This window comes from Panthera leo, chromosome F2, assembly GCF_018350215.1.
Source record: "Panthera leo isolate Ple1 chromosome F2, P.leo_Ple1_pat1.1, whole genome shotgun sequence".
Lineage (NCBI taxonomy): Eukaryota > Metazoa > Chordata > Mammalia > Carnivora > Felidae > Panthera > Panthera leo.
In genome coordinates this window covers 71,581,723-71,608,257 of record NC_056695.1, presented here as the reverse complement: position 1 = coordinate 71,608,257, position 26,535 = coordinate 71,581,723, and the positions used below count along the sequence as shown (strand labels likewise).

The window sequence follows — 26,535 nt, the reverse complement described above, 5'->3', positions numbered from 1 at the left end:
TCATTTTTTATTTTTCCTTCTATTTTCTATGTGTTTATATCTAATTAAATTCAAACTGCCAGTTCCTTAAATCTTATACTAATATCCCAGATTTGAGATATTCTATGATTTCCTCTTCCTGGAAGACTTCCTCTCCCAGAGGCTTCCTTATCTGCTCAGATGGAGACTACTGTCCTCTGGCCCCAATACTGCCATCGTGGGAATCCCCCTGTCTCTATTCTACAACTAAATCTTCTTTTCCCTGTAGCCAACATCTTCCTCCTGGGTCTCTTTCATTTTACTGTATCATGTCCTCTTATATTTTCTTGAAAATAGAACATAGTAATTTTAAAAATCTTTGTCTGAAAATGCCTTATTCTACCTTCAAACTTGATGTAGACTTCTAGTTGGAAATAATTTTACATCGACATGTCGGAAGTCTTTGCTTCATTGCGTCTAACTTGCTGTTTGGCTGTAGTTTAAAGGCATTCTTATATTTGAAGTCAGTTAAGGCTCTGACTTCAGCTCAGGTCATGATCTCTCAGTTTTCAAGTTCGAGCCTCACATTGGGCTCTCTGCTGTCAGCGTAGAACCCGTTTCAGATCCTGTGTCCCCGTCATCTCTCTCTGCCCCTCCCCTGCTTGTGTTCTCCCTCTCAAAATAAATAAGCATTAAAAAAAAATTGGAAAACCTGGGTAAAGTCACTCATTTTGTAAATGAACTTTGTTCTTTTTCCTGGGTTTTTACTTTGTTCTGCATGTTCTGAAACTTCACAAAAAGGTGTTTCGGTATGGGCCCATTTTCATCCATTTGTGTCAGGTACGTGATGGGCTCTTTAAAAATTTTTTTTTTTACATTTATTCATTTTTGAGAGACAGAGCACAAGTGGGGGAGGGGCAGAGAGAGAGGGAGACAGAATCCAAAGTAGGCTCCAGCTCTGAGCTGTCAGCACAGACCCCGACGCAGGGCTCGAACTCACAAACCGCAAGACCATGACCTGAGCCGAAGTCGCACGCTTAATTAACCAACTGAACCACCCAGGCACCTCATGATTGGCTCTTTAAATCCAGAAATTCCTATCCTGGTTATGGGAGATTTTGTTGATTTATTTTGTTGATGATCTCCTTTCCATTTGTGTGTGTGTGTGTGTGTGTGTGTGTGTGTGTGTGTGTGTATGTATGTTCTCTCGCTCTCTCTTTTTTTTTTTTTGGGGGGGGGGGCGGGAGCTTGTTTTATCTGGCTCTTAGGCTTCCTAAACTGCTCTTCTATGTTTCTTATTTTTTCTCTTATTTTTCATCTTATGACTTTTTACCCTACTTTTTGGGAAAGTTCCTCAACTTTACCTTCTGATCTTTTCTATGGAGTTTTTATTTATGTCATAATAGTTTTAATTTCTAAGACCTTTATTTTTTTTGTTCTCTCAATGTTCCTTTATTTTAAAAAAAATTTTTTTTAACGTTTATTTATTTTTGAGACAGAGAGAGACAGAGCATGAACGGGGGAGGGTCAGAGAGAGGGAGACACAGAATCTGAAACAGGCTCCAAGCTCTGAGCTGTCAGCACAGAGCCTGATGCGGGGCTCGAACTCACGGACCATGAGATCATGACCTGAGCCGAAGTTGGACGCTTAACCGACTGAGCCACCCAGGCGTCCCTCAATGTTCCTTTAAAAATAGCTCAAAAAGCATAGTTTGGAAAAGTCACACATAATGATCAATTCAGAGGTATAATTTTTGGGGAGTTAATTTTTTGAAGCAATTCTGGACATAAGAAAATGTTTTAAGAATGGAAAAAAACCCTCTCATTTTTAACATTTTACCATCTAATCTTGGTGATGATCTGTCTCTCTGTTCATTATTTTATTTTTTGATGCATTTCAAAGTGAGTTACAGATATCAGCCTCACCCCAAACAATTCAGAATGCATATTGTTAACTAGAGTAAATATATTTTTACATTGTTTTGGAGTAGCATTTATATATAGTGAAATGCTCACATTTTTTTTTAATGTTTATTTATTTTTGAGAGAGCATGAGCAGGAGAGGGGCAGAGAGAGAGGGGTCCAAAGATCCCAAGCAGGCTCTGACAGCACAGAGCCCATAGCAGGGCTTAAAGTCACAAACTGTGAAATCATGACCTGAGCTAAGGTCGGATGCTCATCCAACGAACCACCCAGGCTCGCATCTTTAGATACTATTCGATGAGTTTTGACAATTGCATAAACCTTTATCAAGATACAGATATTTCTATCACCTGAGAACATTCTCTCAAGTTTCCACCGATCCCTGGCTCCATCCTGCCTAGAACGGCAGACGTGGTGGCCCTAGACCCCCCCTGAGCTCATCAGGGACACTCTCAGCATAGACTGGAGTGGGGCCAGGCCTCTCTGGACTGCCTGCCAGCTGCTGCAGCAACGACAGGGTCCCATACAGGGCAGACAGGGGCTGCTTGGTTTCCAGATCCCAGGTTGACCTGGGGCTATTCAGTTCCATTTTCAGCCCACACTCCTCCAGGAGGCCATAGGTGATGGCCAAATCCTCACCCTGGAGTGGGGCAAGGAGCTCGGGTTTGAGGGTGAAGGGGATGTCCCAGCAGTATTTGAAGTTGGGCTCCAGGATGCTCCTTACCTAGAATAACCAGTATCAGATGTTACACGTCAGCATTTGAGGTCGGGAAGAGAAAATTTGTCCCAAGAGGGTCATGCAGGGTGACTGAAAGGGACAAAAGCTTTGGAGTCAAGAGGGCCCAGAGTCATGTCCTGGTTATGTCCTATGGTCAGTGTAATTGTGGATACATTATTGGAAATCACTGAGCATTGTTTCCTCAGCTGCTAAATGATTTTATTAACATTTCCCTTGCAGAATAGTGGCATTTGGAATTAGATGTGTGTGTATATCCATACATGTATGCAGTGTGTGTGTATGTATATGCATATGTCTATACACACATATATCCTTAAATATATGTATGTGGAGAGAGAAGAGCGATTCCCAAATGGTAACTGTGTATATAAAGCGGGGATATGACTCAGGGACTCTGGGTTCCAAACCTGCGTTCTTATATGGCTATTTTAGAACCGTGGGGGCTCTCAGCAGGGGTTGCCATGGAAACAGAGACCCTCCTGATAGATTCATACCCACTGGGCCTGTTGCCCAGAGGGAGATGCAGCCAGGGATTTCCCAGTTGCCAGAGCAGGATCCTGTCTCCCTGGCAGAAACCTGCATCATCTCTTCTTCCTCAGATTCATTCTTAACTCTGGTTCTTTCACCCTCTTCCCTGGACACTAGCCCCTGAGAATATCTCACCAGCTTCTGCTGCTGGAGCAGGATCCTCTTTTCCATGGACTGGGCCAGCAGATCATGTTGGGTGTCACTCAACACTGGAAACAGGGGGACATTTGGGGAAAGAAAGTGATGAAGGGTTAGATTTTCCTCTCCCCACTGTGAGCTGGGAGACCCTATGAGAGGGGAACTCTTGAGGCAGAGGAATCACCCATTGGACTTTGAAGGTCAAGTTCACTTTACTGGAAAGTCCTCCTTCTACTCTTGGAATGCCTCCAGAATGCTACATAATGTGGTCCAGAGGATGGGATCCTGAGGCTGGAGCCTGGAATCGTCCACCCATAATGATCTGTTGGATGAACTTGGGCTGGTCACTTTCTAGACCTCAGACTGTTTCTCTGTTCATGTGGCAAATTTATCTCACTAAACCCTCTGGACATTTCAGAGAGGGGATATGTGAGGATGAAGATCATGATATTCGAAGGGTTTTGGAGAGATGGCGTCTAACCCATAGCTTTCACGAGGTCTGAAGGCCAAACTTGTGACTTTCCTACATTTCCCCCCAGATCATTCTTACCCATTATGGCTTCAAGGAGGTAGATGATGTGGAATCTTGCCTGGATCCATAGGTCTCTTGTGTCCGGTTGCATCTCATTTAGGATTGTGTCCCCAAAGTCATCCAGAAGATCTAAGGGGCTCCCATCCAGCTATAGGAGACCCATATTATTAGTAATAAGATATTACTACTACAACTACTACTGGTATATAATTTTGCCTGTGTCTTTTAAGTCTGTAAGTGATCAACCAAGGTGGGAGGGTCAGGGCTCTTTACCTGTCCCAGGGGATTCCTAGCAGCCCCAATATTTGGCCCCTGGCCTTGTCATTGTGCCTGGGGCCAGTGTCCCAGATTGCTGACAGCCTACTCTTTCCCCTGGCATTGCCCCATCCCTCCTCCCCTGTGTATCTTGATAGCCATATTTCCTAAACCTGCCCCTTTTACCACTTTGATCAGCCCTAGGTAGTTGTAGGAACTCCTCACCGTGTCCGTGAGGTCCTGCAGAGCCTCTCGGTTCCCAAGCATGTTCAGGATAGTATGGAATATAGAATCCTGAGTGTCCTTTGAGAGCTGGGCCAAGGCCTCCATTTCCTGGAAAATCTCCTCATGTAGTTGCTTGAAATCTGCCCTCAGGCATCAGCATCAAACCAAAAATGGGTATAATTCTTTGATTACAACATTCCTGGGATGATAAGCCCCTCCCCATCAAATATGAACCCTTTTATCAACCCAAAGCAGCTCTATGGATGCCATGTTTGAGCTCTGGGAACAGGCTAGAAATAATAGACTAGAAAACAGACAATCCTAGTGCTATGAAATGAGGGGAGCAGAATGCAGGGAGCAGAGATGGAGATTCTGGAAAGGGGTCATGGGAAGTAGAAGAAAATGACCAGGCGCTTATTTCTGGGACATGTCTAAAATAACGTGGATTCTGTGGTTGGGCTCTTAGAGATGAGGATCTGAGCTCTTGGCTCAGTTTCTACATTTGTTAAATGGGGATGTTATGAGGGATTAAATGAGTTTATATAAAATGCTTGGAGTAGTACCAGGTAGAAGCCTTGAGCCATCCTTCTTATAGTGTAATTCTACCTATATCATCTATATCCATATGGAATTAACCAAGGAATGGATTTGGGGGCTCTCTGCTTGTCTGAGGAGACTTTGGGTGCACTCAAGATGATCTGCTGAGTGAGAGGTCACTAGAACGGACATGCAATGACACAGGCATTTCTGTTTGGTTCACTGCTGTATCCCTAGTACTTAGAATAATGCCTGTTGCCCAGTAAGTTCTTAATAAAAGTTTGTTGCAGGTATGCCCAAACTAACGAAGGAATGAATCAGTGGAGCTGACCAAAGTGTACGTTTGGAAGCAGACCTCAGTTTCCTGAGTTGCATGGAAACTGCAGTCAGGGCTCTCAGCTCTGCAAGTCCCTACCCTGGAGGCCCTGGATTCTCTCTTAATAAACACTCACCTTGCCAAAGGACTCTCTGTATTCTTCCTGGAAAGAGAATCACAAGGAATCATCTCTTTTCTCATGCTCAAACTTGCTTTTTGAGACACTTGGGAGGGTTCTGGCCTCTCATCACCTCCTCCCTCTTGCTAGACCTCTTTCTGCCCCAATTCGGATGGATCCCTCCACCTCCTGGCCTTCCTGGATCCTTCCTATTCCACAAAAACTAGAGCCAGTCCCTAGGGCAGTGGTGGCAAAGGCCGGGGAAATCTGCCCTGCTTACCAGGTGAGTGCAGCACAAGATCCAGAGGCTTCCTTACATCAGATACACTCAATGGATACAGGAGACCATTGTTCACAGCAACTAAAAGAGAAATTATACCCCCACCAAGAGTTAGCTTCTGAAGACATTTGGTTTCTCTGGCCTTCTGCTCCCTGCCTCCCCCCCCCCCCCCCCCCCCCCCAGCTCCTTTCCATCTATTCCTGCCCTTTGCCCAGAGGCCAGATCCTCCTGCCTCAGGCATGGACAGCAGAGGCAACTGTGTGGGACGTTTGTACAAAGTGGCCTCATGGAGGGATCGAGTCCCACCTTCCTGTCTCTAAAATCACCCACTCACTTGATGTCTTCACCTTTTGCAGCATTCTCTCTGGAAAGAGAAAGAGAAGTGCTCATTCACAAAGCCTCAGTCTCCATCCTCCCCTTCCTCCTCCCAACCTCTCCCTCCTCTTTCCAGCTTTCTCCTCCTCCTCCCCCAGATTTCTTACCTCTTTTCACTCCTTCAGTTGATTCAGAGCCTAGGCATATGGAGACCTTAGGCAGCACACCCACAACCTCACCTCACAGTTCAAAGGGGAACTGCGGCCAGGGGCCAGTGCCAAGGTCAAAGGCAGGGGAGAGGAGGAGGTGATGGAGAAGCTTGGCTGGAAAGGTTTCCCTGTGGGTCTGTGGGGGTTGAGCCCTTACTAGCATCCGAAGGGGGTCAGTGCTCAGCAGGGCCTGCGTCTAGGCAGAGAACCTGTCCAGCTCTGAAACTCACCTTCTGGAAAGGTTTTCTGCGTGTCGTCGTCTGAGATGAGGATGTCTGGGTGGGAAGAAGCCAGGCCAGGAGAGCTGAGGTTAATCCTGCTGGACCGTTTCCCAGCCCCTGCCCGCAGCCCCCAGGCTTCCTCCTCCACACCCAGCCTGGCAGCTTTTCTCAGTGTGGCCAGGGGACGCCTCCACCAGATTCACCTGTGATGCTGGCTCAAACTCAGAGCCCCTGGCCTAATTCTACCTTCTGAATCAGACTCTCTGAAGAGAGCCTGGAGCCTGCCTTTTGAACGAGCGCCTGGGTTGATCACTGTGCTGACACTGGAGAACTTCCTCTGTAAGGTAAAGGCAGTTGGCTTTGTCCGTCCTTCTTTGGGTAGGATTGTCTGTCTGGTGCCCTTAGTCTTACTCTCGTGAGGTCTCCTCCCTCACATGTCTGCTCCCAGTCCTGCCCCCTTCCTGGGTGATTTCATGCTGCACCTAAGAAATGCTGAGACAAGGTGTTCGAGGGAGGATATTATAGACAGAAGTGTGTGTGTGTGTGTGTGTGTGTGTGTACGCGCGTGTGCATGTCTGGGGGTCGTGGGGAGAAGGGAACGGCATCCCCTGATCCCTGAGGAGCTGGACCCTAGCTGTATCAGGTTCACCTCTTCCTGGGACTTAAACTGGGGGAGGCTGGTTGTGTCCCCAGCGCTCACCATTCCATCCAGGGGTATAGTTGCTGTTTGATGCAAATGGTTTGCCCATGTGGAGTCAGAACCCGAAGTGTGTGCGTGTGCTGGGGCACTGAGGCCCAAGAGCGAGGGAGGGAGAGATGTAGATACAACCCTGCCTTATGTTCCTGGGGCACTGTGTCTGCCGGTTTGTTTGGGATCCTGCGGCTATCTCCTGGGCTTTCTCCCGAGGTTATGGGTACCCTGGGGAGCGCCCTGTGGCTCCCCCAGGCCAGCTGCTGAGAGCGGCTTGAGCGGACACTGGAATGAATGGAGATGATGGGGTTGGGGCTGCCCTTGGCCTGGTGCCAAGGACACCTCCACGCCGGACGCCCCTTCGTCCCCGTCCACACGGGAGACTATCTCTGTATCTTCCCGGAGCAGCGTTTCTGTCAGTCAGCCGTGCTGGGAGGTGGCTTTGGTGGTGGGATGTGTATGTCCCCACAGTGGGGAGGTGTTTTTCGGCCTGCTGCACAGAGCAGCAAGTGGATGCCAGCTGCTGGCCCTTCCCCTCTCTTTCTCTTCTCCGGAGAAGCGGACGCCCCCTCCCCATCTTCCCCTTTCAGCCTCTGCTTACCCCAGCCATTGTTCTCGAAAATCAGCTGCTTCTTCTTATAGGCGATCACGGTGCCCTCTGGCAGAGTCAACATCTTCTCTCTCACTTTGAGACCCTCTCCCTGGCCTTGACCCTGGAGAGAGAAACCAGGCAATGTGGTCTCATGTACATGTGATCTTAAAACTCAAATAGATCTACCTTTTGCACTGGTGGTGGGAATGCAAACTGGTGCAGCCGCTCTGGAAAACACTATGCAGCTTCCTCAAAAAATAGAGCTGAAAATAGAGCTACCCTACGACCCAGCAATTGCACTACTAGGTATTTAACCAAGGGATACAGGTGTGCTGTTTCGAAGGGACACATGCACCCCCGTGTTTATAGCAGCACTATCAACAATAGCCAAAGTAGGGAAAGAGCCCAAATGTCCATCGATGGATGAATGGATAAAGAAAATGTGGTATATATATATATACTTTGGAGTATTACTCGGCAATCAAAAAGAATGAAATCTTGCCATTTGCAACTCCGTGGATTGAACTGGAGGGTATTATGCTAAGTGCAATTAGTCAGAGAAAGACAAAAATCATATGACTTCACTCATATGAGGACTTTAAGAGACAAAACAGTTGAACGTAAGGGAAGGGAAGCAAAACAAATATAAAAACAGGGAGGGGGACAAAACATAAGAGACTTTTTTTTTTTAATTTTTTTTTTAGCGTTTATTTATTTTTGAGACAGACAGAGACAGAGCATGAACGGGGGAGGGTCAGAGAGATGGAGACACAGAATCTGAAACAGGCTCCAGAGAGATGGAGACACAGAATCTGAAACAGGCTCCAGGCTCTGAGCTGTCAGCACAGAGCCTGACGCGGGGCTAGAACTCATGGACCGTGAGATCATGACCTGAGCCGAAGTCGGCCGCTTAACCGACTGAGCCACCCAGGTGCCCCCATAAGAGACTCTTAAATATGGAGAACAAACAGAAGGTTACTGGAGGGGTTGTGGGAGGGGGGGTGGGCTAAATGGGGAAGGGGCATTAGGGAATCTATCCCGAAATCATTGTTGCACTATATGCTAACTAATTTGGTTGTAAATTCAAAAAATAAAAAATAAAATGAGAAAAAAAACTCAATAGATCCAGAAAGCGATATGGTGCCACGTGCATGTGATCAGAGACCTCAGCACCCCCCGCCCCCATCTCACCTCCCTTGATCCTGATTTATAGGTGCTGCTCTTTTTCCTTCTTGTTTCAGTATTTGCCTTCCTGTTTCTTGGTTTTGTGTTTATATTGCAATGATTTAATTTTTTTTCCAGATTTAAGTATATCCAGTCACTTTCTCCTTTTGGTGATGAGGATTTCATTTTCCTACTCTTCCCCCTCCCCAACCCTTCACTCCTCCATCCCCCATCCTCGTAAAATGTTCACATCCCAATACCTAAGGTAATATCCATTGTTTACTGTTGGGGAGACTCCTTCTCCTCACTCCAGATCTTTCCTGTAGCAGTTAATTACTAGGACAGTTGTGTGCCCTCTCTGTCTCTTGTGGGGATACATTTTTTGAGACCGTACATATCCGAAGACCTCTCTCTTTTACTCTCACACTTGAGCATTATTTTGACTGGACATAGAAATCTAAGCTGAAATTCCTTGGAAAATGACTTTTGTTTTCCTTTTTTAGAAATATGCATGATTTTCTTTTTTTGTTTTAAAGTTTTAATTTTTTTATCTTAGCGGGTGCATGTGGGGGAGGGGCAGAGAGGGGAGGGGGACAGAAGATCTGAAGTGAGCTCTGCACAGACAGCAGAGAGCTGGATGTGGTGCTTGAACTTGCAAACCATGAGATCATGACCTGAGCTGAATGCAGACGCTTAACCGACTGAGCCACCCAGGCGCCCCCATGCTTTTCTTTTTGAGGCAGGTATCCTGATAATTCGCACTTAAGTTCTGTGGTATATGTTGACCCATTAAATTATGCCTCCTGTTTGGTCCTTTCACCTGGAAACACATTCCTCTGGTCTCCTCACCTTTGTTGTATTATTTTTTGGATGATCTTCCTTCTTTTATTGTGTCTCTGTTATTTCTGGAACTCCTGTTTTTCAGATGTTGTATGTTTGGACTAACACTCTAAACTTTAATATTAATATTCTCCTCTTTTTTTGCTTACTTTTTTTGGGGAAATATCTTTGATTTTATTTTTTGGCTTTCCTATTTTAAAAAAAATTAGACTTCTGGTTTCTGTGCTGGCATACTGTAAAGAGCTTAGAAGTTGTCACTCTGTCTTACAATCAAGTGAAAAGCTGAACAAACTTTACTGAGTATATTAGTCTGTAGAAAAACAGAACCAATAAGCTTTCTGTCTATATATCTATATTTCTAAAGGGATTTATTGTAAGGGATCTGTTCATGCAATTATAAAGGTTGAAAAGTCCCAGGGGCACCTGGGTGGCTCAGTCAGCTAAGTGTCTGACTTTGGGTCAGGTCATGATCTCATGGTTCGTGAGTTCGAGCCCCGTGTCAGGCTCTGTGCTGACAGTGCGGAGCCTGCTTGGGATTCTGTGTCTCCTCCCTCTGTCTCTCCCCCACTCACGCTCTGTCTCTCTCTCTGTCTCTCTGTCTGTCTCAAAAATAAATAAACATAAAACATTTTTTAAGGGGTTCCTGGGTGGCTCAGTCAGTTAAGTGTCAACTCGTGGTTTCGGCTTGGGTCATGTTCTGACAGTTTGTGTTTGAGCCCCACCCATGTCCGGCTCTGCACTGACTGTGGGGAGCCTGGGTGAGATCCTCTCTCTCCCTCTCTCTCTGCCCCTCCCCCACTCACACGTGTGCTCTCTCTCAAATCTCAAATAATAAAAACTTAAAAAAAAATTCATAAAAAGAAAAATCCCAAGATGTACAGACCCAGGAGAACTAATGGTATAGTTCCAGTCTGAATTTAAAGGCCTTAGAAGCAGGAGTGCTAGGCAGAGTCTGATGGCAGAGCAGCGTCCCAGCTGAAAGATACTTAGGCGGAGAGTGAACTCCAGTCTTTCTCCACCTTTTGTTTCATTCAGAACTTCAGTGGATTGGAAGAGGCCTGCCTGCACTGGGGAAGATAATCTGCTTTACCAGTCTACCCGTTCAAATCTCATCCAGAAACATACAGGCACACCTAGAATAACCTTGAACCAAAAACTGTGTACCTCATGGACCAGTCATGTTGGCAACATAAAATTAACCATCACACTGAGTAGTAATTACTGTATTCTGGAGACCTGATTGACTGTTCATATGTATTATCATGGACTTTTATGTAGGAGTTCTATTTTAAGTAGTTTTTAAAAATTTATTAATTTTTAATGTTTATTTATCTTTGAGAGACCGAGACAGATCATGAATAGGGGAGGGGCAGAGAGGGAGGGAGACACAGAATCCCAAGCAGGCTCCAGGCTTTGAGCTGTCAGCACAGAGCCTGATGTGGGGATCGAACCCACGAACTGTGAGATCATGACTGAGCCGAAGTCGGACACTCAACCGACTGAGCCACCCAGGTGCCCCATATTTTAGGTAGATTTTTCTTTTAAGTTTATTTATTTTGAGAGAGAGCAAGTGAGGGAGAGACAGAGAGGGAGAGAGAGAATCCCAAGCAGGCTCTGTGTTGTCAGTGTAGAGCCCAGCACAGGGCTTGATTCCACAAACCCTGAGATCATGACCTGAACCGAAATCAAGAGTCAGATGCTCACCTGACTGAGCCACCCAGGCACCCTGTAGGTGTAGGTGTTATATTTTAATTTTATGGATAAGGGACCCTATGTCAGAAACATGAATAATGACCTCAGGCAGCCTAGTGAGTAAATGGCTTCTCCAGAATTCAGCCCTACTCTTTGATGAGAAGAATGTCCTGGTGAGTCCAATGTCAACTAAGAGAGTGCAGTGCAAACCAATGGTGTGGGAAAACGCTGACACAGCTGGGAATCTACAAACCGTTTAACAACATCACAGCCCAGGAGCCAAGCTTAGAACCGGCACCTGCTGTGAACACCTGGGGCATAGGCCAGACACACAGCTGAGCATTCGCCCTCTGCAAAATGCCTCAGGGTGTTCTCCTGTTCTCCCAAAACCCCGTCAGCACACCGAAACTGATGTGAAAACAGCCGGCCGTGGCAATACCCTCCAAACTGGAGTTAAGTTTGGTTTCAAACTTCTTTGTCCACTGGGTGGCGCCTTGCTCTCCTCTAGGGTTAATACACAGATCTTGTGAAAGTTAGCTCACATCTCCGTTTTTGTCTTGTTTTGTTTTTTTGGTTTCTGAATCTCTTCAGTGAGGACAAATTACATATAAAATATATTTTGTGTAAATGTCCATTATAACACACGCACACACACACTTTATATGTCCCTGAGTCACAGTTCATGTTGAGTAAATATTTGATGAACTGCTTTGTTTTAAACTTTTTTTTTTTTTTTTAATTGTGATGATTGTAAGTTATGTACATCATATGTGCTTGGAGATATTTAATCTTAATGCGGAACACTTTCTACTCAGGGTATCACAGTATTTAGGATGTTTGAACTGCTGAGGTTTTGTATTGTATGTGGCCCCTTGTTTCTTCCAGCCATAAACCTGCACATGTATGTAGTATAGCAACCATACATATATATCTTTTAAGTTTATTTATTTATTTGGAGAGAGAGAGTGTAAGTGGGAGGAACAGAGAGAGAGGGAGGGAAAGAGAGAATCCCCAGCAGGTTCCACACTGGCAGTGCAGAGACCAACACAGGGCTTGAACTCACAAACTGTGAGATCATGACCGGAGCTGAAACCAGACGCTCAGCCAACTGAGCCACCCAGGCGCCCCAACAATCATACTTTTAGAGTATCCAAAACCGATCGCCTAACCAAAGCAAAATATAATTGCAAATAATTAAATCTATTTCTATTTTATTGATATTGAGTAGCCTCATATATTAAAATACTAAAACGAGCATGTTAGAATATACTCTCGGGTCCGGAGTCAGGATTCCTTGGCACATGAGAAGTGGGAAATAATGACCCCATTCATTCCAGCCCCCAGAGACAGGCCCTAATAAGATGCAGAGCCCCTGGGAAGTGGGGTGGGGCTGGCTGTGCTCTTGGTGTCCCCATCCCACTTCAGACAACCATGTACCTTGACGGAAGTCATCCAAGGGATAAAGCATTTTCCCAAAACGTTCACACTGCTGCTGTCATGCAACACCGTGCTGTTGATCAGCTCCACGGCCTCTGTCACCACATAGAGATTGTCATCTCTGTCCCGGCACTTCCTCAGAAACAGCAGCTCCTGATCCAACACTTTCCTGAGGTAGGTGGGAAGAGAAAGGTCACAGTGGGAAAGGGATGCCTTTTTCAAAAATGCTTATTAATTTATATTGAGAGAGTGCATGCATGCAAGTGGGGGAGGGGCAGAGAGAGAGGGCAAGAGAGAGAATCCCAAGCAGGCTCCACGTTGATCCCATGACCGTGAGGAGCATTTGGAATTTGATGGGTGAGTTCTCCATGGGTAGGAAGATACTGGCTTATAGGTTAGGTTGCTTAGGGCAACAGAACATCTCTGATGTGCATGGTGGAGGGGTCCCCATTCTCTGACGGGTATGGTATGACAGTATGCATACCATATTATGAAGAGCCATTTACATTTTCCAAAATTATATTGGTCGTGTTAGCGTAGTTTGTACATTTCCAGTACCAGGGCCTCTCAGCAGGAGAGGCTCAAAGTAGATGAGTCCAGGTGGTGGAGACCAGTGCTTAGGAGGCCCTGTTGTCAAAGCTGGGTACACACAGCACACGTGCCCATGTAGAGCAGGTGGCTAAAGTGTGATGAAGGAGGGCACGTGCTGGGTGATTTTTCATGACTAGCGCAGATGGGCTTTATGGGTCGACCGTCCTTAGTAGGGGGGTTGGTAGAGCTTGACTTGAAGATGTAAGTTGGGGGAGATGTGGAAGGTCTGCAGTGCTGAGACTCAACTGTGGTTCTGCTCCAGGCCCCACCCTGCTTGGTGCCCTGGTGACAGCCGTGTGGAATACTGAGAGACCCTTAAATTTGCCTTTCAGGGCAGGACGTCACTGACCATCCAGTGCCCTTGGAGAGAAATGCAGGCTTCTTACCATTTGTCCAAGGAGTGTGTCATCTGACTCTGCTTACCTCCCAACCTTCACTTTACATCACCTTCATCCTTGTTGATGAAGCTTACGCTTCCCTGGCCTCCCCCTCCTCTTGGAAACACCCAGCTCTGTCCTGTCCCAGGGCCTTTCAGCTCTAATTCGGACCCTTTTCCTCTTGCTTGCTTCTTTCATTCTTTAGGTTTGAGCTCAACTGTTAGCACCAGAGAGAAACCTAAGCCGACCACCTTCAGCGTCTCTTTGACCTCGTCCTGTTTCTTATCTCCAGAGCTCCCGTCGTGATCTGTAAGTGCCTTCGGAGCTGAATACATGACATGCCCACATCCCCTCTATTAGAAATAGCCAACTGCCTTTTTTTTTTTTTTTTTTTTCCATTAGAGGTCTGACCTCAGGCTTACTTATTTCACTTGGAGGTAGCTAATTAAAATGTATCCTAGAAACTGCCTCTTTGCTGAAATACTGAGAATTTCTTTTTCTTTCTGAGCAGCTAAAGAATCTCAGATACTCTTGCACCATAAACAGTCTTTGCAAATGTTATTGTTAATAAGGGCCTTGTAAGAACTCAGGAATACGGAAATTGTCCAATGCCCTGTGAAAGTAACTTTTAGTCTTTAAGCAGTCTGTGATTTTTAACTTGCTGCTTTCTTAACAATTTGTTGGGTTTGTAAACATATTATTTAAGTTGGCATTTCTGTTTTTACTTATTTATTTATTTTAAATTTATTTATTTATTTATTTATTTAGAGAGAGCACCAGCAAGCTGGGGAGGGGCAGAGAGAGAGGGTGAGCGAGACAGATTCCCAAGCAGGCTCAGTGGTGTCAGCACAGAGCTCCACAAGGGGCTCGATCCCACAAACTGTGAGATGATGATCTGAGCTGAAACCAGGAGACAGACACTTAACCAACGGAGCTGCCCAGGCACCCTGAAGTTGACTGTTTTTAGAAGGCAGTAAAGACTTAATTTCTTCGTTGAGCTCTTAGAGATCGTTTGATACCCGCCTTTGCCTATACGCTTGGAGGTAAATGAAATCCCAGGACACTACTTCATACCTTATGTCAACAGAGAGTTTCAGATTCTTTGTCTCCCATAAATAAATACTTTGTTAATCAATACTTTATTTTTTATCGCCTGCTCTTCCTCACTGCCTGCCCTTTGCCTGTTCACACTAAATATGAGCGGCTTTAGGGTAGAGATGGGTAGCACATGATAGCGCAGTAATGGGTAATTGCTGTTTTAATAAATATGTATTAAGTGACTAATAATTATTCGCTGAATGAATGAATAAGTGAATAACCAAGAAGAACAGCATAGCTTGCCTGCGGTGTCATTTTCTTCATTCAGAGCCTCAGCAGCAAGGCCTGCTAGGTGTCTCTGCCCACAAAGAGAGTCCAAGGGGCTCTGTTGACCAGTCCTTCCTCTCCCATGGCCTCACCTCTTTAGAAGGTCTTTCCAGTTTTGGGGTGGGAAGGTAACAGCGTGAAACTGGAGGAAGGTTTCATGGCACTTCGTAGCTTCCCCTGACACATTCGTTTCTAGCATGGCAGTCACACCTGCAGAAGCCTTGTACTTCCGGAACATGGTGTCACTGAAGATAAATGGTCCCTTGATAACAGTTTCTGAGGACAGAAAAGGTGACTTCAGGTTTAATCAAAAATTTACTCTGGAACAGTTGGAAAATGGAACGGAGATAGAGTGACCAAGTCCTGTGTTGCTTCAGCCCTCTTACCTATTGAAATCTTTCAGAAGCTAACAAAATAATGTGGTTTTTTTGTTTTGTTTTTATTAACTTGTTTTATTTTTTATTTTTTTAAATTTACATCCAAATTAGTTAGCATATAGTGCAACAATGATTTCAGGAGTACATTCCTTAGTGCCCCTTATCCATTTAGCCCATCCCCCCTCCCACAACCCCTCCCGTAACCCTCAGTTTGTTCTCCATATTTATGAGTCTCTTCTCTTTTGTCCCCCTCCCTGTTTTTATATTATTTTTCCCTTCCCTTATGTTCATCTGTTTTGTCTCTTAAAGGCCTCATATGAGGGAAGTCGTATGATTTTTGTCTTTCTCTGACTAATGTCACTTAGCATAATTCCCTCCAGTTCCATCCACGTAGTTGCGAATGGCAAGATTTCATTCTTTCTGATTGCCGAGTAATACTCCATTGTATATATACACCACAACTTCTTTATCCATTCACCCATCGATGGACATCTGGGCTCTTTCCATCCTTTGGCTATTGTTGATAGTGCTGCTATAAACATGGGGGTGCATGTGTCCCTTCAAAACAGCACACCTGTATCCCTTGGTTAAATACCTAGTAGTGCAATTGCTGGGTCGTAGGGTAGCTCTATTTTTTGAGGAACCTGCACAGTGTTTTCCAGAGTGGCTGCACCAGCTTGCATTCCCAACAAAATAATGTTTTAAGCATAAATTACTGCTGAGGACAAATGTTTGAATCAACCCAAGGGTCGGATAACAGGGATGTCATCTCAAACCCTGAGACGTGGTGACATCGTGTGTGCCCTGGTCAAGGAGACCCATGACATCATCTTTCCTCTGCAGCAGGTGCAGGATCTGGCCCCAGGAGGCAGCACGCTGGAGCAGAAAATGTTAAGCATGTGGAGCCAGACGGATCTGGGTTTGGATTCTCGTTTTACTAGTTCCCAGGTACATAACCTAGAACAAATTATTTTATAAGTTTCAATTCACTGTTCTGTAACTGGGGGTAATGTTTCTGACTTAAGAAGCTGCTATAAGTATTAACTGATAAATGCTCGGGTCCAGATATTAGTAGATTCTCAAATAGTCATAGGTTCTTGCCCAGTGTCTTTCGGCAAAACTGCTCCTAACGTTTACCTGTGTGTGTGTCTCAGGGATTCTTGCATGGTGCACTACCTGTCTGGGCACCTATGTTTTTCACTCCCTGCCTCCCAGCCCTTGTTGGCAATACCTGGGACTGAAGAACTTGGCTCCAGGATGTCCATGAGGGTGTATTCTACTGGAATATCAGGTAGTTCCCAGAACTGTGAGAGAGTCTTCTTTTTCTTCCGTAAAATTGCAAACTGACGGAATTTGTTGGCGTTCAGCAGGTGTTTCACAGGTGTCAGGTCTTTGTCTCCGAGCTCTTTGACCAAATTCTTACTAATATTCTCAAACATGGAGGACATGTTGCTAGGGACAGATAGAAGGGGAGCACACATTTCAGTGGAGATGGGGAAGAAAGTGGGTAAGCTGTCACAGAGCTTGATGTTTTTCCTAAGGAAGAGGACATATATGTGAGATTAACTTAGGTCTTTGAGTAGTGACTAAATCATACTTTCTCAATTTTGGTATTCTAAACACAGCCTGGGCTTTGGAGGGAAGCACTGCTGTGAAATTCATTGCTCTTTATGGCTAGAATAGAAAAGCCTGTGTATCTCCCCACCCCCAAGCCAAAGGCACCCTCCAGGCCCAGAAAGTGCTCAATGCTATCGTCAGCAGAAGGGCCTGAGAGAAGGTTAGGTATATGGCACAAATCCATGGTGGTGGTAGAGGTGGTGGCCGTGTTGGCCATCAGAGAGTGAGGGCCTCACGGGGAAGTGACCTGTGAACAAAGACTTGAGCTGGAGCAAGGTGGGGAGGAGGGAACGATGTGGCTATTTGGGAAAAAGGGTTTCAGGCAGAGGAATGAGCAAGAGCGAAGTCCGACAGGAAGATACGTGGCAGGAGAACAGGTGCAGGACGTGAGAGACTTATCAGAAAGGGAGGGGGAGTTGGGGCAGGCCCTTGCTGGTCTTTATTACGACTTCATTTGTCCTTGAGGTGGGGTTGAAAGCTGTCGGAGTGACAGATGGGACTCCTCTTTTGAAAAGGCGCCTGTGTTGCTGTTGCCCACAGACGCAGTGAGGCAGTGAGAGCGCTAGTCGCTAGTCCGGGGGCTAGCGAGGAGGGACCGCAGTGACCTGAGTGACAACTGACGGTGGATGGGGCCAGGGTGCTGGCACAGGAGCAGTGAGATGAGATCCGATCCCCGTCTGTGCTGAAGGTAGAGCCAACATCTACCAAAAGAGTGGTGTGGCTAGGTGGCCCCTGTGGCCGCTCAAGGCTCTGAGGCTCAGAATGAGTCAGGACAGTGCCATGTATACATCAGCAAATGACTTCTGTTTGTCAGTCAGGGAGACGACCAAGAGAACGAGGGGAAGAAGTTGGGGAAGCAAGGCAACGTGGAGGAAGCATGGGTCCTGGGAAATAAAGGGGGGCCGGTTCGGGGATCCAGAGAATCAATTACATGTACATGTGTCACTCATTGTGCTCTCAGAGAACTGTGAGGACAAGCTGGGTTCTTTTTATGGGCTCCTTCTGCTCTTACAGAAGGGATTCAATGGGTTCTAATATGTCATTCAGAGAGAGTTGACAATGATTCGAGTACTTCCCAGAGATTTAGGCCTTTGTCATGTATGCACAGTGATTAGTGCATGTACACGAATATGTGCTTTAGCTGGAATGGGCCTGAAGTCCTTCTTAGGCAAATATGTATCTAGCAGGTGATCTTTGGAGGATAGACATAAGATATCTAGGCCATGAGACCTTAGCAGAATCAGGGGGAAATAAACAAGCACCTGGTTCAGGTGATGGAAGTGGCAAAGAGAAGAATTTCCCCTCCAAAGGGCAAACAGATACACGTTCTTACGCCTCTGTGGTTAAGATGAAGCCAGCCAAACTGTACAATTTGTGTAGAGAAATTGTAGAGAAGGGCTTTATGTGTCTGTGAATTGCCTAAGCTCAGTGCTGCAAAACTCATGCCTCTGAAAATTCTATACAATCTTATTGTGACTGAAATTGGACAAGAGAATCACCTTCATGAGAGTGGGCTGAGATGGCAAAATAATAAACCCGGAAGCCGGCCTCGTTGTGCTGGGTAGACTATGAATCACTAGTAAAATAAGAAAGTCGATCCTTCTGCTAAGTGTGAGGAGCTTGAATGGGTAGTCATCACCCTGGATGGTGCTCTCATGCTTCCTAAATATTTTCAGTGTCGGCAAACACAGGATCTCCACCAGCAATTGTACAAGAAACAAAGACCAGTGCTCAAGAGGAGAGAGATGATTACTAGGGAAAGTGATCCTCTATAAATTGATCTGTTCATTCATTTATTTACTCATTCATTCAGCAGAATGTTAACAAGCGCCTATGACAGGCTAGGCCCTGTGCCGGGAATTGGCAATACCATGGTGAACAAAAGTAGGGCTTGCAGCCTAGTGAAAAAGACAGTTATTTACCAAATGATTTCACTAGTAAATACATGCACATGTATAAATCATGATTAGTCCCATAAAAGAGAGGGGTCTGATGCTCTCAGAACCTATGATAGGTTTTCTTTGTTCTTTGGTCAGGACAGTTGGGGGATCGGGGAAGTCTTTCTTAAGGGAGTGATTATCAACTGAGATATTAGGTGAGTAGAAGTGAGCCAAAATAAGAGGGGAGGAAACCCAATTCCCTCAGTAGAATAAAGAGCATGTACAAAGGCCTTGTGATGGGAGACTGTTTGGTCCATTCCAGGGATGGACAGAAACCGGTATGGCTGGAGTGGAATGAGTGGTGGGAAGGGTGGGAGACGAGGCTCAGGAAGTATGGAGCAGCCAGACTATGCTGTTCTTTAGAGGTTATTTGGCATCTTTGGTCATGTTTCTAAGAGTGAAACAAAGTTTGACAAATGCAGAATTGTAAGTGGAGGTAGGATTAATGTAAAAATGAGTGTCTGGCTGGATGTAACTCTGGCAGATCAATAGTAAAATCTCTTTGGGGTAAAATAGTTTCAACACGGCCACCCAGGAGATGCAGATAATGCCCTGTGTGAGGTCACCTCACCATCCAAAAATACAAAGCACATGTGGAAGCAGGTCACCCTCAGTGAGGCTCATCAGACACAACGTACATCAGGAGTAGATCTACAGAAGCCAAAAAATTGAGGAATCATGTAGAGACTATAAGAGAAGTGTGTGACATATTAAAAGCATAAATAAAAAAAACATGAGAAAAGAACAAAGTAGCATAAAGTGACCGGGCAGATTGGGACAAAAGATTAAAAAGGAAACTTTAAGGTGAAATATAGTTGTAGATATGAGCTCAGTGAATTAGGTAAGCAGTTCTAGACCTAGCGTAAGTGAGAATTAGTGAACTGCAAGGTGGATTTTAGGAACTTAATCCTAATTCACCAGAGAACTATAAACAGATAGAAAATAGTATAGAGATACTAAGATGCATGGAGGACATGATGATAAAGTAAAATACACACATATATGCATATATGTATATACACACATGTGTTTATGTGTGTGTGTTTGTGTGTGTGTGTATACACACACACGCGTATATATGGCAGATGTGCATATATATGAGAAAATAGAAAAATGGGATTAAGGCAAGAGTCAAGGTACAATAGACAAGATGAGTCAAACCCACAGGTAATCAAATATTTTGTTTTAAATTTGTTTTTTAAGTTTGTTTATTTTTGACAAAGACAGAGTGTGAGCATGAGCTGGGGAGGGGCAGAGAGAGAGAGAGAGGGAAACACAGAATCCAAAGCAGGCTCCAGGCTCCAGGCTCCAGGCTCCAAGCTGTCAGCACAGAGCCTGACGCGGGGCTTGAACTCACAAACTATGAGATCATGACCTGGGCTGAAGTGAGAAACTTAACTTAACCGACTGAGCCACCCAGGCGCCCTCCCCTCCCCCCCAGGTAATCAAATGTGAATAAGATTGTGAAATAGTAAGGACAACAAGAAGAGCTTAAAAATTTCCACCAACAGGAGGGGAATCATCTTTAAAGGAATGCCTATTATATAGAGAATAGGGTTTTCAATTGCAACAACTGATGCCAGAAGAAAATAGAATAATATTTTTAAAAGGAAGTCAGAATTAAAATATTAAATATCCTTGTATTTTTTTGACAAGGAAGTCAATCAAAGAAATCAATTTTACATTTTGTTAAATCAAGTATGAATTAAAAAAATTATTATGAGAGAGCAAGGCGGGGAGGGACAGAGAGGGAAAAGGAGAGAGAGAATCCCAAGCATGCTCTGCACTATTAATGCAGAGCCTGACGTGGGGCTCGAACTCATGAATTGTGAAATCGTGACCTGAGCCAAAATCAAGAGTCAGACACTTAACCGACTGAGCCACCCGGGTGCCCCAAATCAGGTATGCATTTTAAAATTGAAGGATAACCAGTAAAGGAGTAGAAATTGAATATGTAACTTCTAGACCAGGAGAGGGGGGGGAAAGAAATAAAGAGAACATGACTATTCCAATAAATGATAAAGAAGAGGAAGAAAAGGCAGGGAAAATAGAAAGTTGAAATAAAATGGTACAAATAAAATATACAATAGATGGAGTAAGTGTAAGTTGATTAACTTTTCTTCACTTAAGAATTAGAAGTTGTTGGATTCGATTTAAAAAACCAAAATCCAGAAATGCACTCTTTAGAAAAGAGACAAATCTAGAACACTAAAATTAGTAAATAAAAGCTAAAAGAATAGAAGAATACAAGTTAGGCAAGTACCAAAATAAAACCTGTATGGACATATCCATATCAGACAAAATAGATTCGACTCCGTAAACATTATTAGGGTAGAATGGGATCACTTTATAATAACAAGAACACGTAATAACTCAAAACATGAGTGGACCTAATAAATCCTCAAAACATATAAACAAATGTTGTTGGACAAAGAGGTCAGTGAATGATGGATCACATATAATGTCATAAGAGATATTCGTAGAAGATATGAACAATGCAGTTATCAAACTTGATTGAATGGGCATATATAAAACTCTGTATACTCTGTACAGAGAGACAACTGATTCTTTTCACACTCTCTCACACATGTCATTAAGCAAGTATACACAAATATGAAGAATCAATATTATTCAGATTACATTTTTATCACAATGCCATTAAATTTAAATAAATAATAAAAATGTAATTTAACCTCCAATTTATTGGAACTAAAGAAAGAAATCCACTTATCCTAATAACTCACAGGTTAAAGAATAAATTGTATGGGAATGTTACAAATAAAAATTTGTGGATAAGCCTACAGCTAGTATGAAGATTGAAATAGTAATCAAAAACTTTCCAACAAAGAAAGGCCCAGGACCAGTTCTCTTCAGTGGTAAATTCTACCAAATATTTAAAGAAGAATTAATGCCAATCCTTCTCAACTTTTCCAAAAATGTGAAGAGGAGGGAACAGTGTCAGACTAATTTTATAAGGCCTGCATTATCCTGATACCAAAGCCAGAAAAAGAAACTACACGAAAAGAAAACTACAGGTCAGTATCCCTGATGAATATAGATGTAAAAATGTTCAACAAAATACTAGCTAACTGAATAAAACAGCATATACACCATGCCCAAGTGGGATTTATCTTTGGGGTGCAAGGATGACTCAACAAAATAATACAAAAACCAATTAATGTGAGAAACCACATTAACAGAATAAAAGATGAAAATCACATAGTCCTCTCAATAGATGCAAAAGAAATATTTGACAAAATTCAATACCCGTTCATGATAAAAACTCTCAATAAGCTATAAAAGGAATGTACCTCAACATAATAAAGGTAATATTTGACAGGTCCATAGCTAACATCATATTCAGTGTTCAAGATTGAAAGTTATTTTTCTAAGATCAGGAACAAGACAAGGATGTCGCTTTATTCGTAATAGTCCTGGAAGTCCTAACCAGAGCAATTAGGCAAGAGAAAGAAATTTAAAGTACACAAATCAGAAAAAAATTTAAAATGGTCCCTGTTTGCAGATGATAAGATCTTATAAACAGAAAACTCTGGAGACCCCATTTAAAAAAACCTGTTAGAACTAATAATCGAATTCAGTAAAGTTGTAGGATACAAAATCAACATACAAATAACAGTTGTATATCTAACAACGTACTATCTGAAATGGAAATTAGGAAAACAATCCCACTTACATTGCACCAAAAAGAATGAAATACTTGGGAATAAACTTAACTAAGGTGGTGAAAGACTTAGGTACAGAAAACTGCAAAATACTGATTGAAGGAATTAAGACAAACAAGTGGAAAGACATCCCATGTTCATGGATCAGAAGACTTCAAATTGTTAAAATTTCTATACAACCCAAAGTGATCCACAAATTCAGTGCAATGCCTATCAAAGTCTCAATGCTATTCTTTACAGAAAAAAAAAATTCTAAAATTTGCATGGAACCACACCTCCCCCAAATTGCCAAAGCAATGTTGAGAAAGAACAAAGCTGGAGGTATCACACTTTCTGATTTCAAATACAAGGTTGTAGTAATCAAGGCAATATGGTACTGCAATAAAAACAGGCATAAAGGCCAAAGGAACAGATAGAGTCACACTTTATAATAAACTTACGGTCAACTGAAAGTCAACAAGAGTGCCAAGAATACCCAATCGGGAAAGGATAGCCTCTTCAACAATAGTCTCTTCAACAAATGGTGCTGGTAAAGCTGGATATGCCCGTGCAAAAGAATGGAATTGGACCCTTAACCTTACACTATTCACAAAAGTCAACTCAAACTGGATTAAAGACCTAAATATAAGACCTGAAACTCCAAAGTTACTAGAAGAAAAGATAGGGGAAAAGCTCCAGGAGATTGGTCTTGGCACTGGTTTCACAGATAGGACACCAAAACCACAGACAACAAAAGCAAAAGAAGTGGGATTGCACTGAGCTATGAAAGGCTTTTGCATAGCAAAGGAAACAAACCAAAAGAGTGAAAAGGAAACCTGCACAGTGGGAGAAAATACTTGCAAATCATCTGTCTGATAAAGGGTCAATATCGAAAATATGTAAAGAATTCACACAACTCAATAGCAAAAACCAAAGAAGTCAATTAAAAAAATGGGCAAAGGGGAGCGGCTGGCTGGCTCAGTCAGGTAAGTGTCAGACTTTGGCTCACATCACGATCTCACGGTTTGTGGGTTCGAGCCCCACGTCGGCCTCTGTGCTGACAGTTCAGAGCCTGGAGCCTGCTTCAGATTCTGTGTCTCTCTCTCTCTGTGCCGCTCCCCCACTCACACTGTCTCTCCCTGTCTCTCTGTCTCTCTCAAAAATGAATGGACACTAAAAAATTTAAAATGGGCAAAGGACCTGAGTAGACATTTCTTCAAAGAAGGCATACAAATGTCCAACAAGTATATGAAAAAGTGCTTAAGATCACTAATCAGCAGGGATAGAAAAATCAAAAGCACAATAAGATGTCGTCTCACACCTGGTAGAACGGCTGTTATCAAAAAGACAAAAATTAACAAGTGTGGGTTGTATATATATGGAGAAATTGGAATTCTTGCATACTGTTGGTGGGAAGGTAAACTAGGGAAGACATTATGAAAGTCAGTATGAAAGTTCCTCAAAAACTTAAAAATAGAACTACCTTAAAATCCAGCAATCCCACTTATGGGCATGTATCCAAAGGAAATGAAACAGTAGTTCAAAGAGCTGTGTTCCCACATTTATTGCAGCATTATGCACAATAGCCAAGATCTAGAAACAACCTAAATGTCCATCAGTGGTTGAATGAATGAAGACGTTGTGAGATTTACATACACACACACAAATGGAGTATTTTTTAGCTTTAAAACCCCCCAAATTCTGCTATTTGCAACAACATGGATGATCTGAATGACGTTATGCGAAGTAAGAAAACACACAGAAAAACGAATACTGCAGAATCTCACTTATATATGAAATCTAAAACAGGCGTACTTATAGAAGCAGAGAGTATGATGGTGGTGGACAGGGGCTAGAGGAAGGAGGAAGGGGGGTGATGTCAGTCTAAAGGTTCAAAGTTTTTGTTAGAAAAAATCCTGGAGATCTAACGTACAGCATGGTGACTGTAGTTAACAATATTGTATTATATACTTGAAATATGCTAACAGGATAGATCTTAAGTGTGCTCACCACACACACAGAAAGGGAATTATGTCAGGTGACTCATATGCATAGATTGTGGAAATCATTTCACAATGTATACCAAAATATCAAGTTGTGTGCCTTAAACATATACAATATTTATTTGTCAATTACAAATTTTTTCAGTAAAGCTGAAAAAAAGGATAAAAACGATTCATAAAGGGGCACGTGGGTGTCTCAGTCGGTTAAGCGTCCGACTTCGGCTCAGGTCATGATCTCACAGTTCGTGAGTTCGAGCCCCGCGTCGGGCTCTGTGCTGACAGCTCAGAGCCTGGAGCCTGCTTCAGATTCTGTGTCTCCCTCTCTCTCTGCCCCTCCTCTGCTCATGCTTTGTCTCTCAAAAATAAATAAATGTTAAAAAAAAAAAAGAAACAAACCTTGGAAGAACCAGCCACCCCCAGACAGTTCTATAGTTTGGAGCTTAGAGCTTAGACCTGCCCCAGAGATGTAAATGAGTTATCTGTGTATAGGTGGAAATTGAAACCAGCATACTATAGATGAAGCCGTGAATGAATATTTAATAGGTGGAAAAGGGGAAAATGTAAAGTGCATTTTGCAGGCCACAAAGAGGCAAATAAGAATGGGGTTTCGCAGTTGTACAGAATTTGGTCTTTGAATATTTATTGAATACTTATTAAATATTTATTGGTTGACTAGAAACAGAATTTTCAACAGTTTCTATAAAATCCTTGATGTGACTTTCAGTTCCGTCTAATGTGGGCCACGGAAGAGATCAGTGGACGACAGAAAGTAATGGGAACAGAAGATTTTTGGAAAATGGACCTGGATACAGGTGCATCAGAGATACATCCCTAGCCTTCCACGCTGGCATGTTGTTGTCAGAAATTCTCCTTTATTAAGGAGAACTTTGGGAAGAAGTGCTACCTTCTTTTGGGGTCAAATTATGCTAAAAACAAAACAAAGCCTTGTATTTATTCTATTCAGTTTTCATCCTGAACATTTCTGTCTGTGACCATACTAATCTTCTCTTCTTATTCATCCCCTGATCCTCAATTAGAACTTACCAGATTGTGTATTGTCTGGTCCTGCAGAGAAAGATTCTAGTTGAGTTGGGTTCCTTCCAATCTTCGGGTCTTCTGATGTCAAGCAGTGTGTGTGTGTGTGTGTGTGTGTTTCCCCACCAATAGGTGCTGCCTCAATTTCCAGTGCAGTATCCCAGAAAAATCAGCATATGACAGGCCCTCTTTTTCAGGAGACCAGGTCTGGAGCTTAGCTCTGGACCACAAAATCTTAGCTTTCAATCCCATCTCATCAGGTTATATAGCTGATTATGTACCTGCTGGGCAGTCCTAGCAGAAACCCTGCCCTTTTCTTATTAACAGAACTGGCTGCTGAATGAGTTTTGATTCATGGATTCACAGTCGTTGTGGGTGGAACAAGCTTTTGGTTCATTTTCTGTCTTAAATGTGCTGTATACAAAGTGTCACTGTGAGTCAACAAGAAAGGTAAAAACCTTTCAGGAAGAGGGATAGGTCCAAGTGCCAGGGCCTGGGGGAGCGCCTCTGAACTGCCTAGATGTGGCGCTCTGTACAACAGGAGTTTTTTAAACACCTCCCGTCTGTCAGGCACTATGCATATATTAATTATTCCAGTCTTACAACAGTCTTTATTTTAAAGATAAATTAAAAGGAGACTTTCAAAGAGGACAAAAACAACTTTCCCCAAACCCATTCTCTTGCTGATTACTCCCTGTGGACTTACAGGATTAGGTGAGCCTATAGGGGGGGAAAATTGTATGACTAGGAAGGCACACCCACAGGTTTTGGTAATATCCTGAACTGTCCCTCAAAAAGGCAACATCCCTTTCAGTTGACAGGATATTACAATGCATGTATTTCATTTCACTTTTTTTC

General features: G+C 43.5%; 1 protein-coding gene across 1 annotated transcript; it reads right to left on the bottom strand.

Annotated features, from left to right (window-relative positions):
* Positions 1-2,278: 2,278 nt before the first annotated feature.
* Positions 2,279-16,868, bottom strand: GSDMC (gasdermin C). Its single transcript, XM_042923363.1, has 9 exons — positions 16,652-16,868; positions 15,136-15,319; positions 12,711-12,879; positions 7,593-7,698; positions 6,304-6,348; positions 5,884-5,913; positions 4,181-4,438; positions 3,284-3,357; positions 2,279-2,605 (listed from the first exon to the last, which is right to left on the bottom strand). The coding sequence occupies exons 1-9, from the start codon at positions 16,866-16,868 to the stop codon at positions 2,279-2,281; spliced, it is 1,410 nt and encodes a 469-aa protein (XP_042779297.1).
* Between the last annotated feature and the right edge of the window lie 9,667 nt (positions 16,869-26,535).

Excerpts from the sequence above, each read along its gene's own strand:
- GSDMC (XM_042923363.1), bottom strand. The coding sequence starts at position 16,868 with ATGTCCTCCATGTTTGAGAATATTAGTAAGAATTTGGTCAAAGAGCTC. Across the intron at positions 7,699-12,710 it reads CTTGGATGACTTCCGTCAAG|GGTCAAGGCCAGGGAGAGGG; the intron begins GTACATGGTTGT and ends TTCTCTCTCCAG. Across the intron at positions 3,358-4,180 it reads GCAATGCCAGGGGAAAGAGT|TGTTGAGTGACACCCAACAT; the intron begins AGGCTGTCAGCA and ends CCCTGTTTCCAG.